The sequence below is a fragment of the Chaetodon trifascialis genome, chromosome 12 (genome assembly GCF_039877785.1).
Source record: "Chaetodon trifascialis isolate fChaTrf1 chromosome 12, fChaTrf1.hap1, whole genome shotgun sequence".
NCBI lineage: Eukaryota > Metazoa > Chordata > Actinopteri > Chaetodontiformes > Chaetodontidae > Chaetodon > Chaetodon trifascialis.
The window spans coordinates 14,330,664-14,345,408 of NC_092067.1; the positions used below are offsets into that span (position 1 = coordinate 14,330,664).

Genomic DNA, 14,745 nt, shown 5'->3' on the forward strand with positions numbered 1-14,745 from the left:
CTGTGTATCACTGACAAATGTATTACTTCTGTTCCAGCACAGTTTTCAAATGGCCTTTGACTCTATAGTTTGTGAGAAGTGGAACTGGAAGACCACCCACAGTAAGACTTAAGTAATGATTTACAGAGTGGACAAGACATTTGAGGTGAGATAAATTGTGGTCAGTTCAGTTTTTAAAGGCCTTTAGTGCAATAAATGTTAAAGGATGAGGCTGAAATGTTTAAGGATGAGGCTGAAATGTTAAAGGATGAGGCTGGTGTCATTCTGTGTTTTTCTGACTGTCAACAAATCCCTCAAGAAGCTGACAATGTTAGCACGTCTCTCAGCGCTTTCACACTTCCCCATTCTGTCTGTGGCTCTCAGTTGTTTTTAAACAGATCATAAATATGGAGTTTCTTTTTTAAAAAGAGGGATAAGTAATTTCCTTTAACAGCAGGGCACTGTACTCTTTAAACAGACTTAAGCCAGCAGATGTAAATACTGAATTCATTCAGGACTATTTTCAGATATGGATTAGTATTTACATCAGCACGGCCGTGTGTGTGCGCTGATTCAAAATGAACTATAGAGCTCATGTTCATGTTAATGAAGAAACGTGTCAACCAGAGCAAGACTGTGGCTGATTGATGTGTTTTTCATAGTTTTTGGGCAGCAACAGAGCTCTGTGGCACGGAGGAATAAGATATATCAACACACAGTCAATACTTGTTAGCACCATAAATGCCTTGTCGGTTTTAGTCTTTTCATGAGATTTAATGGCAGTAAGAAAAATATAAAATGTCATCACATCAGCATCACTATTTAATAGTTTAGTTATATTACAGTGTTACCAGAGTGTCTAGAATTAATCAGTTCATTCTGTTGTGCTCAGATGTGATACTTGCATTATAGTTACTTGTGTGGCTTCCATGTATTTTTGTACTATACAGTATGTATAAGGTTTAAAACACCCACATTTCCTTTGATACGAGCCAAATGTATATGCCAGATCCTCACCCAAAACCAACTCTTTTGTTTCTACTCACACAAAGAAGACAAACATCCCCAACAATCGGAAATAGTCCGATGAAGAGCTTCTTCTCTGTGTGTGTTTACATCTATCAGCTTTGGCATGCCATTGTTTCCACTCTCGCAAAGTCCTTGGAAACAATGTGGTGTGTTTCACAAGTTAACCATTAAACATAGCTGGTTTTGTTTTGTAATTATATCTATCTGTTGTCAGGCTGACTGCAATGTTGAAGCCACTGCTTTTATATAGCTTGATTATATGTTTGTGGGGGATCACGCTTTTTGGTGTCTGGAGTGGTATGTTTTTTTTGTTTTTTGTTTTTGGTCTGGGAATTAGCAGAAGGGTTTATAAAGATACTACAGAGAGTCGCTCAGTGTTAGTAATGTGAAACAGCTGGAAGTCATGTTAAACTCAAGAGATCAGCTTTGACTTGCTGCCAATTCTGTCTAAGAAATGATCTTATGGTCTATTATTCACTATATTGCAGTGCAATTCTTTGTTTAGCAGTTGTGAAATTTAAGAAATAGTGAACATTTGCAGAGTTTTACAAAGGCATGAGAGTGGAACAGGTTTCTTAAATTTACGTCTTTTGAAAAGATTCTACTTTTTCCTGGGCGTAACTGGTTTTCCTCTGCAGGCCTCAAATTTCCCCCAGTACTGTGCATGTTAGGAATATTTTTCTACATCTAATGACTTTGAAAATCCTGCGTAAACATTGGATTTGCTTTCAACAACACAGTCCAAAAACTATTAAGGTGCATGATGACATCCTGAAAGCTGATTCTGTTGTGACTGGTGTGCCCTGGTCTCATAACCAAATGGTTTGCTCGCTAAGTGTTCCCAGTGTTTCTGCGGTGACTGGAGAGCGGCTGGATCCTCACTGTCTGAGACAAGACACAGACATGTTCTACTTCATCTGCTCTTCTGTTCCCCGCTAGCAACTCTGCCAGCTCACCTGGCCTTATTCCCAGATGTTTGGTTTCCAGCAATTAGATGTTTGAATGCTCACACAGTATCCCCCCCCACCCCCACCCCCCGTCACTGTAGGAATGCTCTGGTTCACTTCTAATGCAGACTTACTTACGGTTCCACGACACTCTGTAAGAATCTAGCCTTAAGATACTGTGGTATAGCGCATTTATTCTGCAGGGCCTGGCTGTGGTTGTGGCCAGCCGGCTGGAAAGTAGCTGTTATTTTTGGTGTTGACTCTTCTCTCGCTGTGTGATTCACGCTTTCAGCACCTGAACTCCTGGTTAAGTTGAAACTCTTTCCTCTCCTCCTCTTCCGCCTGAGGTAGACACAAGAAAGGTCATTTTATGAAATAATGGTTGTAGGGTTTAGGGAAATGAACCTGATCAGTTACGTGAGATTTTAGCTGTAGAGCAGTAGAGATGTCACATTGTTGTATCTTTTATACGGCTGAGACAAATCATTATTGACCACGTTGCTTTTGAACAAGTAAATGAAAAGCATATTCGCATACAGTATATAATAAGTTTAACTCACAGAAACATGCCTTTCTTGGTTTCCAGTTGATCGTAAATGAATATATGGGCCTGTTTTGCCCCTGTGTGCAATTATTATTCACACATCCGTCATGCTGATTAACTCCGTCTGTTAGCGACTGAAACTGAGCTGCTGTGTTTCAGTCTGTTTCAGTTTTTGCTTGTGGGGGTCATGTGATCAAATCAAAGTGTGAGTCAACAACAAAATGGCAGCGGTTGTTCCTCTCTTTGTCCTATTCAATCAACTCTAAACATGTTCTCTATTTCAAATACCCCAATATCAGAATCATCATTGCCTGATGAATATCTGAATCTGATCTTAAAGAGGGAGTTAAATTGGTCGGCCGTCACGTTGCCGAGTCTGGTAGGATGCTGCCTCTGCGTTTGGTTATTGCATCATTCAGACTTCAGCCCATACTCCACTAATCGCTCATAGTGAACAAATCAAACTGATTGTTTAGCTACAGGCGTTCAGAACAAACTGGATAGACTATTCAGACAGAGATGATTTATGGCCAACCTGCCTCCCCGCTGACGCCAGTAATGGCTGCTCTCCAGAAATTCTGCCTTATCACTCACCAACTCGCAAATTCTCAAACTTGACAAACATCCAGAACACCTCACCCAGCCCAGTGACTTCAACCGTGTGTGACTGTCTAAACAGACAGGCAATGAGAGAATTTCTCAGCAGAACAGAAGCTGAATCAGTTTTTGTGTTGATGTATTCATTTAAACAGCTAATAGTAACTGACTTATAGAAATAGTAGTTATTAATGCAGCTAATGTCACAAAAAGCAAGGATGAAAACATGTACACACATTGCTTTAGTCAGCTTAAATGGTAAATCCTGTATTTTTAAACCTGGGCTTTATTTTTACATATTTCATATTTGTCTGAAGTTTTGGAATTGGTTCGGTCGATCGGCTTAACCAGCAGCCAAAAAAGCAGGGGCTGCAACATAATCCTCGAGGGCAACTCGAAGTACTTCCACTGAAAGTGTTTGTTTTTGCCGCTGGCAGGTTCAGATTGAAGTGTCTGACAATGTCATGAAAAAGATCCCAGCAGAGACAAACCCTTGGGTTAAAGAATAGATTTGTCACACAATAACACAAACAAACGAAGCGATCATGCCAATGGTTCTGCGAGGTAAAATTACTGCTTTCGTCAAAGGAGTCTGGCAGCTTTGGTCAGAGCAATAAAGCGTCTGCTTCTGGTTACAAAAGGATCTTACTCTAAAACCAAATGTTCTCTTACCCCAAAATATGTTAGAATATGGCCCGGGTTTTAAAATACTGGTATTACCCTTTAATCCTCTCACTATTGAGTACTTTCAGACTTCCCTCCCCACTCTACTGAGGGCTTAAGTCATTAAGACAATACAAAAAATATAATATGCACTCATATTTAATCCATCATGTTGTGTCTTTGAACAGTAATTCTGGTACTATTTGCTATATAGTATATAATTGTATATTAATATCAAACAGCGGGCTCTGAAAGCCGTCTGAAGCCTGTATGAAGCATCGATTTCTGCTTAGGTACCATCAAGCCAACAGGGCTTCATCAATTTAATTTGTCAGATGAAAATTATGTCAAGGCTGCATGGTGGCGCAGCAGGTAGTGCACGTGCCTCAAAAAGGTCGCAGGTTCGATTCCCGGGTCGGGCCTTTCTGTGTGAAGTTTGCATGTTCTTCCCGTGCATGCGTGGGTTCTCTCTGGGCACTCCGGCTTCCTCCCACAGACCAAAAACATGCTCATTAGGTCAATTGATGACTCTAAATTGCCCCTAGGTGTGAGTGTGAGCGTGAATGGTGTGTGTATGTGCCCTGCAATCGGCTGGCGACCTGTCCACGGTGTACCCCGCCTCTCGCCCGTTGACAGCCGAGATAGGCTCCGGCCCCCCCGCAACCCCGAAAGGGATAAGCGGCGTAGAAAATGGATGGATGGATGGAAAATTATGTCAAGTTATCAAAGGTGAAAAATCCCATCAGTTATTTTTTATTCCATGATAGATTTGGACAAATATTTACTTGCGTGGCCTGTGTTAACATGGTGGACTCAGTGCAGTTTATGTTTTATTGTGGAGCTCCTAGCTTTTAGCAGAAAACATAATAAAGAACACTAAGTTTGAAATCAGTGTATGTGGTTCTACACTCTTACAGACACTGGGTATACTGAGATTTATCTGACACTTCTGTACTGTTGTAGCAAAGTTAACTGTATCATAAGGAGCCAGCGACCCACTTCCCACACCATCCTTGAATAAAAATACACGGCGCTGTACGACAGCCCGGCCTGGGTCCTAGCACCTGCCTCACGTTTGTGTCTCGCTATGCTTGAGTAAAAATAGTAATGTTACATGACACGTCAGTCAGAATGATAAGCTGCCCTGTGCTATATGTGCATCTTTGTTTATGTTGGTTGTTGTTTTAACCAATACTGCTATTTTAAATCTAGATCATTTAGCTGTGAGGATCATCCTCCTTTTGTGTGTTTCCGGGCTGTGTCGAGGAGCTGTCACAGCATTTAAATGAGCATTTTGCTTCAGCGAGAATGAAGAGTTTTTGTCAGCCTCCACTCATCGTGGATGATTAGAGCAAAATGTCTACCCATCTTGACTGGAGATCGCCACAGCTCCAGATAACATGCTCGGTGATTGAAGGTCGCAATATTTTGAATTCTAATGGGGCTGCAAGATGAATTGCCTGAAATAGACTGTAGAATCTTCCTGCTTCCTCCTCATGCCCCCCTTGCCTGTCCGCTGTGAAAAGAACCACTGGGAATGGCAAGGCCCGATGATCATAGAATTATTGGATGGTGATTCTAAACCCTTCAAAGAGGAGTTGCTATGGAGATCTCGCTCCAAACTGTGAAATGATTCACCTTTGAAAGGCTGGAGGGCCTGAAAGCTGAACACATCATTGTTCAGGTGGCGGTTGGTTAGAAAATTGCTGGTGCCTGTGCAATCAGCAGCACTATAGTAGTTAAGGATCTAAAAAGGTTTGTTCTCTGAATGATGTGGGACAACAGTGGTGTGCATATGTCGGTTCCTTTCAATCAAGGCACTCTCATGCTCCGTGGTTTAACAAAATAAATTGAATGACAGAGGTTAAGCTAATGATAAGGGAATTAACACTGTTGTTTTCTGTCAGAGTTCATGGAAACCGGAGCCTCCCCAGTACATTCACCTTTCAACCACACATAGATCACACTTGTCTGAACGGCTATGCACAGTTTTTTTATTTTTCAGGCAGCGATATCCAACATGGAGGAGAGACGCACCTTTAATACTCTATTTTTTTTATGAGTCACTGCAGTTGACAGTAGATTACATAGGGATTGCGAGACCCTATGAGGTGCTGATATTCATACTATCGAGCTCTGTGATTTTACTGTGATCTATTTGAAAGATGGGATCATGTGGAAAACATGAGTGTATCCCTGAAGGGCTCAAACCCACTATTTTCTGGTGTCAAACTGCTTCTTAGCAGCCAATGTATTTGCCATAATTGACATAAGAAACAAGGCTGAATATGCCACAAACTCTGTTACAGAAGCAGCGCACTACAAATTGCTGTCAATTTCATGTATCCTAAAATGAATGTCAAGACGATATTTCCTGAATGAACATAAATACCCTTGTGTGCATTGCCAATGTTTTTTATGCCGAGAAGACATCCATAATGTGCTTTTCCTGACAGACTCGTAAAATAGCTTTTACTGCTCTGAATACCAGGAGAATTGCGGCACTGAGTTTGCATGAACATTTTAAAAGCAGCACGAGGAATGCAAGTTCTTTAGATGTGCTCTTACCCATCTTGCATGTGAAAACATGCACAGGAAGTTAAAAGTCAATGAATACTGTAATTTAACTGAATTATGTTGACCACATATCCTCCTAGGTAGCAACATCAGAGGAAGCAGCTCAATCAGTATTGATCTTGACTTGACTCAGATGACTGCCTTGTCTGTGTACCTGGCAGAAAAGTGATATAAGCTCGAGCTACTTTGGTGTTTTTAGGTCTGTTTACTTCTACAAACTAAAGCCTTTATTTGTTTATGCTGCAGGCTCTGTTTTTAAATGTATTGCAGTGGAATTTTGCCTGTTGAGGTTCATGTAAAAACATGAAGTCACTATTTGTTTTCTTCTCTTGTCTTTTTTTCTCTTGTGAATATTGGTTCATGGAGTTATGTCCTCTCAGACTACACATGGCCAGCAATGCCGCTGTAAGTCCATAATTTTACAGAGTTAAGCCTGATCCCTAATCAGGCCATTGAACAGCACTCACCCTCAGAGACTAATCCTTTTGTTCTGTTAATAAAGGAGCACCTGTTAATAGTGTCTTCAAAACACACACTATTTGAAATGAAGCAGTAAAATTTAAATTGTGGGACAGACCTGACTCCTGTAACATGGCCTTTCCAACCTTCTGCTTTTTTGTGTGTGTGTTTTTACTGTCTTGCATGTGGCTTTGTGTGGCGCCGCAGCCTCATAAGAGCTGTCTTCACAGAGCCCTGCCCAGACCCAGTTGTTAAAGGACTAATTGTGGAGATTGCCCCCACAGATTTCTCTCCTCTCTTTCACCTCGTGCATTTGTTCTCCAGCTCTAAGCTTTGAATGGGACGGCGGTAAAGTAGATGTGAATGTTAAATTAGGCGAAATTAATTAAAGCAAATTACTTTGGAATATGCGGTAGTCAGAGGAGAGTGTCAGCTGATGACTAAATAGTGAGTGATCAGCTGCTCCTGCTCTTTGAAAGCCTCTTTGAGATTTTGATTTATCAGCTTTTTATGAAGGATGTAAAACAATAGTTAGAAATGAATTTGCTTATTTAAGAGAGTAAGAAATGTGTTAGGAAATGATTGTGCTTGCTTTGGGTGTTTTAAGCATTCATTAATAAATGGATTGATATAGTCTTTCCTCATACTTTCATTAACAGTGATTTATACCAATCACGAGTGGTTTTCTGTTTTAAACCTCTTTGCTACTAATTAATATGTGTTCAATTAAACAACAGACACATATGCATTTTCCATTTGAAACTCAGTGTATCACAACTGTACATCATAATTGTTTATAATGTATGTATATTCTTGCAGCTAACAAAATGATTACATTGCATTATATTTTCGGAGTTCATGCAGAGACAATAGCAAATTTTCATTCCAATCAGTGCTGAACAGGGAGCTGGTAAATTGGCGCAGCAAAACAATAATTCCACTGATTAGCCCCTTTCTGTGTGGCGTAAGTGAACTGTTTATACTGTGGAGTACCTCTGCAAGAGGAGAGGAACCAAAACAGCCTGATTAGGCAAAGAGTAATTGGATAAGTTCATTTCACCATGAGGACAACGCACAGGATGACAGCTTGCACAAAAGTCTACAGCTTCTGTTGGCTTGCATGAGTAATAAGGCCACCGGTGTAGGATTTTTTTGGGGTGTCTGTCATTTCACTGTTGAGTTTGGATGTTTGGATGTGACTGATGAGTGGTGCTAGATTGTAAAAACGCTGTAGTTTACTGTCATGGAAAATCAGGTACTCATCCCTCCTTAACCCAGTAGAAGAATAAGATATGATATTTTGTGTGCGGAAATCATTGGTTGGGGTTTTTGTATTGGCTCAGTTTACAATGGATACAGATGGAAAACAGTACAGGTCTCAGGTCTCAGGGCACATTCGACTCTGCAAGGCTGTACTGAAGCATAACTTAAGTTTCTCTGAGCTAAAAGCTGATGTCATCATGCTAGCATGCTTAGTAGGTCATGTTTGCCATCTTAGTTTTGTTAGCATGCTAGTTACTACAGTTCATCCTATGGGGAACATGAATGTCTGCAATATTATATGGAAAGCCATGCAATAGTTGAGACAATTCACTCAAAACCACAATGCCAACCTCATGGTGGTGCTGATTAGTGGAATGACAGGGGATAACCTAACTGTTCAGACTATAGAAACTTTTCAGCAGTCAGTAACTGCAGGATTTGCCTGAATCTCAGGTGAGCTGTGACAACTACGCACAGCTTTGAGTCATCAGTATTTCCTACGTGTATCACTGAGCTTGTTGAGAGATGGATGTGACAGCTTCGCGATGAGTCGTGCGGATCACCTCGATGACGTTATTATCTCGCAGGGCCTCGCCTGTCAACGGACCTTCACTTTTCAGGTGTGTACACGTGAATATGGACTGTCAATAACCTCAAGTCACTCCGACATGCGCATTCCAAACATAGTGTCCCTCAACACGGCAGTACTTATAGCCAAGTCATCAGTCACATGACATCCACGTCCCTGTTGAATGAGACGGCATTCCCATGATGCTGCAGTGTGACATCTCATGAGTCACTGTTATTGACTGATTTATGAAAACATGTGCAGGCATATTCCAACTTTACAGTACTTACATAAATCTAGCATGACAACTCTCCAGTGGTGGAACATAATTGCGTACATTTACTTAAGAAATGCACTTTAGTACAAATTAGAGGCACTGGTACTTTGCTTAGAATTTACGTTCCATGCTACTTTATACCTCTATTCCTCTGTATTTCAGAGGGCCTTTTTACTCTGATATATTTTCTACAGAATGAGGATTTGTATACAAAACATATGATGAGCTCATAAAATATGGTGGTTATATTTAATTATCCAACAGTATCTATTATAGTTCAAGCTACAAGAGTAAAATGCTTACTTGTGTCAGTAATAATAATATAGCAGTTTTAACAGGCACATTTTGTTCATAATACTTACAAACTTTTTCTTCAGTGACATTTTCAATGCAGGACTTTTATTGTATGTAATGAAGTATTTTTATATTACAATATTGCAACTTTTACTTCAGTGAAAGATCTGAATACTCGTCCACCACTCGTGCTCTGACCCCCCCCCCCCCTTTTTATTTGCAGAAGTAGTGTTATTATAAAACTGTGTACGAGCTGTAAATTAAAGAACATGTTGTAGTCCACTACAGTTGCCAGTAGTACTATTAAAGTCTGTCACTCTAATGTGACAGATGTACACCTCCCCCCAACCCCCCCACCCCCACCCCTGAGTTCTGCTGTAGAATCAGAAGGAGTCCTTAGAGCAGCTGCTGGCTAAATGGTCTGCCTCAGAGCCTCATTACCTAATCACCAGCACAGCCACGGCTAAGACGCAAATGATTAGGACAAGACTGTAATCTATGAATGTTGACATTTTTCCTCTTAAATCATTCTCGGTTTTGTTCATTTCTCATATTTTGTAACTTAATGGCTGATAGTTTTAAGACAGAGGGATACAAAATGCATGACCACACACTCCCACATTCATACTGAATGACAGTTAAGCCTGTTTTGTTGCACTTAAAGCCAATTTTAGTGGAACTTACTTTGACACAGTAAGCTGGTTTCTCACAGTTCTGACACTTGCACATTGGAAAGAAATATTAAATATATTCCTGAGTATTTTATTGTATTTGTTATGACTTTCCTGTGACTCCCACTGTGCTTTTTCATGTGGATGTTTATTTTTCCCATATTCTCTGCAAAAAGCTAATGATTTCTCTGGGCTAAATCTAATCACTGCTTCACATTCGATCTGAAGAAGTCAATGTCATTGATTATGTTGCTTGTACTATGTGTGTTCACGTAAAGCAGTGTTGTTGGTGCAAAAAAAAAAGAAGAAGAAAAAAGAAATAAATATTATACTCTTGCACTCTCTGTGTGTTTGTGTCCTTTCGCTGCAGGTGCTTTTGAGGATGAGGATATTATCCATGTTGAGGGGACGGTGGACCCAGTGAGGGATATGGAGATCATTCACGAGGAGCTGAGGCTGAAGGATGAGGAGATGATCGGCCCTATTATTGACAAGCTGGAGAAGACGGCCATTAGAGGCGGTGACAAGAAACTCAAACCAGAATACGTGAGTCAATGTCCCAGCAGGCCCTTTGCTCCCCCTCACAGCAAGGCACAAATAATAACCCTCCCACACACATGGCCAGGGAGAAAAAAAGTATGTTTTTTTTTAATCTCTCTCCAATAGGTCTCACCCCTCCCCCTGCCCTATTTTTTCCCTTTCTGAGATTGAAAGTGATCAGGGGTCAGGGGTTTTCTGCTGTAGAAATCATTAATAGAGAGTTACTTATTCAGCTGCTGACCCTGGGTCACAGCACCGGGCTAATGAAAGTGTTTCCACACAGCTCTTTTCATCTAAAGTAATACTCAAATCATGGCACAGCTCTTGCTCATGCTTATACACCTACAGCAGCTCAGGAAATTGTATAAGGCCATACAGTGGGTGACACATATGTCTATACCTTGCAATGAATACCGTAAATGTTTAGAATGTTCTTTGACAGGGGATTCCTCGGTTATATGCAGCGCAGTGCAGGGCAAAATACTGAGTAAGATCAGAGGAAAATCCCCGTCCTGGATGTTGGATCACAATGTATGTGGATGCATGCGCATTCAGATGGTCATATTGTTAAGGTAATGAGGCAATGGCAATGATTTGGTTGTAAATGTCTCATGATGCACCTCCATCATCGGAGCAGGCTAGGATGGGCGAGGGGATCTGGCCTTTCCCTCAGAGCGGCATGCCCAATTTCAGGGCCCGACACACCGAGGCTCTGACCACTCATTACGCTAACGAGAGGGGCTTTTTCACCTGCTGCAGAGGCCTGGTGTTTAGTTGGTTCCCCTCAGACTAACCCCCCTCCCCCCCTCCCCTTTAGAGCCAACAGCACTTCCCCACACCCCTGTAGCCCCACAGACAGGAGCCATTCAGGCTAGGCAGGTGGCCGCTTACGCACATAATTGCTAACAATTTTAGGCAATGAATAAAAATGATACATTACTTGTCAAAGGTTGTGCACACGTCGGCAAGTGAAATCTATAGAAGACCTCTTTAGATGGCAAAGAATGGTGCTTATCAAAGGCTGTACCAAGCTTTTAGATGGGAGGGACTGTGTGATTGTCTCACAGGCTGAGTCTGGCGTTTGACACGCTCAGCTGTGCACAGACACATATACACATGTTTATGTCAGCATCTATATGCAGAACATGTGCATCGAGACTGCATCTAAAAATATACAGTTTGAAAGAAACAATTGTGCCTGTGCTTTCTTTTGTAAAGCCACAAGATGCAATGAAATAAAAAGGAAATTCTGAGCAACTCTTCACACGTGATTACTTCCTTAGATTTTCCTCTTTACTGAGTAATTTGCAAGACCTTTGAAATAAGATCTAATTTCCATTGGTGCACTCAGTTCCCCATGAGCTCTACAGGTCTTTGTGGCCTGAAATTTCATGAGCAAGAACCACTTTTATTCTACTTGTAGCAGATTTAAAGAGTTATTTTAATGGCAACTCATTTTACCCTTTAGATTATTATCACATCAGTAAACCTTTATATGAGTCAAGATGGCATTCACACTTAAAGAGCTGGTTTTGTGGACACCGTAGTTTACAATAAACTGCGTCGTAAAAAAACATTTTTTTTTAATATTTTCGCATCTTTACATGTTCTGTCAGGATAAGTAAAATAAGACTACAGTGAAAAAAATTAAATGATGTCAAATTCAGGTTTTTTTTTTGTTTTTTTTTTACAAAGCCACACAAATCTCTAAAAGTAAAATACGCCCGAGGAGAAACTCATTCATTTCTCGTGCATTGCTATAACTGTTTTGAATGTACTTGCTGAAACAAGACACTGGGGCAAGACAAAACATGTAAGGGGATGAATAATATTGTAAACTAAAAAGGATATCAGTTATGGAGAGGAATCTGTTTCATCTGATGAGTAGGGGGGCAGAATTAATGAAAAAAAAACTGTGAAGGTTTGATTGAGTTTTCATACGCTTACTGCTGCAGCATGAGTTCACAGCTGAAGATATGCTGTTTGAGAAAATGGGATTTCCAAAAACAACCAAATCAGAAATTTGGAATTTATTCTGAAATAGTATATTATGGTTAGAAATTGCTGCCACAATGAAAAAGCCACTTAATTTTTCATCGTGAGTTGAAGCTAAATTAATGCGCGTGCAGCAGCACAGGGCTCATGTGTATGCATTGTTGTAAAGAATTAAGATCAGTCTGCTGTTTACAAGAACAATGTTTCATTGCTTTTGTCCGAATGAATCCTCAAAATCCCTATCCTTAAAAAAACAATAATAAGAATCTGGCCCACCAGCAGCGCTTCATGGTGGCAGGCATATGTGTTTGACCCTTGTGGGACCTATATGCCTTTTATTAACACCTGCCTGTTAGAGGAGCGCTGCACGGCGGCTGCGAGCTGATGAGGGAAACCTGGAGCGGGTTCAGCCTGTGTCACTGGCCGTTTGCTGTTTCCATTTCACAGATGATTAATCTCTCTGTGAAGACTTGGGACGGCGCGGGCGGAGTGTATGCAGCTCTTCCTGCGCTCTCTCCCGCTGGCTGCACTCTGGCTGCCTGACTAAAAGGCCTTTAGAATTCCTGTGGAGAGAGATGTGCAGAGAGTGAATGCAGCTGGCTGGGGGTCAGTGTGTGGAGCTTTTTCTGCCATTGTGTAATTGAGGCTCTGGCAGGATTTTTTCCTCAGTTCTTTCAAAAGGGAGTATGATTGTGAAGTGCTGCAAGGGTTTGGGGAGGGAAAAGGAGGTAGGGGGAGTGTTGCAGGGGGTGGAGGAGTTTTTATATGAAGGGGGAGGTCAAGTTGACAGGAACAAAAAGAATGTGTTCCGCTAATTTCTGTGGGGCTGGATCAACAATAATAGGCTCAATTTCTTTATTACAAATTTTATAACTACCTCCCTCCCATTTTCCCACCCTTTTCCGCTTCCAGATCCTGTCAAGACCCAGTCTTGCCTGTGGTCTCAACCCACAAGTACCTCAGTAATGAATGTGGCATACATAGCTGGAAATGCTCAATATTTTCTCCAGAAGAAACAGTGAATAATTAGTTCTGTACCTCACTAGTGCTTATTCAGTATGACTGCATTCTGCAAAGTGCCTGAGGAAGGACCAATAATTTACACCTAACTAACCAACTTCCAATTAGTTCCCTGCTCTTTCCAATTTCATCTCCTCTATCTATCCTTTTCATTAAGCGGTCCCGATGGAATATTGATGTTCAAAACTGCGGCTCTAAGCGAGACACCCCAGAAGGCATTTTGTCATGATTTAAAGGAGGGAAGGGGGTCTTGTGCATGCCATCCCTGTCAAAGCCAGGCCACTCCTGCTTGAATGCGAGCACAGCCATTGTTCATTTTGGCATCAGGATGCCATGCATTTAGGAAATAATTACCCCATACCCTGCTGGGTTTATATTCTTTTTCATCTCCTTTAATGGCTTCTTGTTCATTCTCTTTTAACCCCAAACAGGACGTTATGTGCAAAATCAAGAGCTGGGTATTGGATGAAAAGAAACATGTCCGCTACTATCACGATTGGAACGACAAGGAGGTAAGCCTTTGATGTTACAGTCACAGTTATTAATGGAATTTATCTTGCTAATCTTTTCATCTGACCTAAAAGTATAACTGCTCTTTCCTCCTCTTTTTTTTTTTTTTCTTGAGCAACACGTCTTTTGTGCAAAGTTAATATTATGCACAGCCTTTTGTTGGTTGTATTTTGACATTACTTTTGTACAAGCTAATGACATCTGGCCGTGCAGATTTTGATTTAGAGGCTTTATAGTCGCGCCCCACAGTGCCTGTACACCAGACCCTAATTTGATTTGGCTCCACTTATCTCTGTCTGTGCTGTCCTCAAAGCCTACTTTGCAAAGTTTGGATTCATACTACTTGCCTTGTGTATCTTTGTCACAGATCGAAGTGTTGAACAAATACTTGTTTTTGACATCCAAACCAATGATTTACCTCGTTAACCTCTCTGAGAAAGACTACATCAGGAGAAAGAACAAATGGTAAGTGCTTTGAAGAAAGGCAGCCGCCGTCTCATTGCACTCATTAATCATCAACAAAAGCTTTCCTTATACTTATGTTCAGAGGTGCATTGATTTCTACTAACTTTGATTGAATCTGCATTTCAGCGATGGAAAGTCTGCATGTATGTGTCTGCATATGCATGTGCCAGAGTGTGAGAAGTGTGTGTGTGCATGTTTGTGTGAGAAACTTAGCCTCACTAATCTACTGACTGTGGTCTCCTGCTGACAGAAACGGTCATATCTTTGTGAGAGGATCTGCCTGGAGGTGGCACTAAGTAAGCTCTAACACAACATCCAGTTCTGCTAACCCCAACCAGCCTCCAGAC

The 14,745-nt window shown here is 41.1% G+C and overlaps 1 protein-coding gene across 1 annotated transcript in view; it reads left to right on the forward strand.

Moving 5' to 3' along the window:
• The window catches only part of LOC139340203 (obg-like ATPase 1), a 46,272-nt gene that overhangs the window by 12,065 nt on the left and 19,462 nt on the right, over nt 1-14,745 (forward strand). Inside the window, exons 5-7 of the mRNA XM_070975923.1 lie at nt 10,239-10,414; nt 13,855-13,935; nt 14,301-14,398. Of these exons, the coding sequence (XP_070832024.1) occupies nt 10,239-10,414; nt 13,855-13,935; nt 14,301-14,398 (355 nt within the window). The remainder of the gene's footprint in view (nt 1-10,238; nt 10,415-13,854; nt 13,936-14,300; nt 14,399-14,745) is intronic.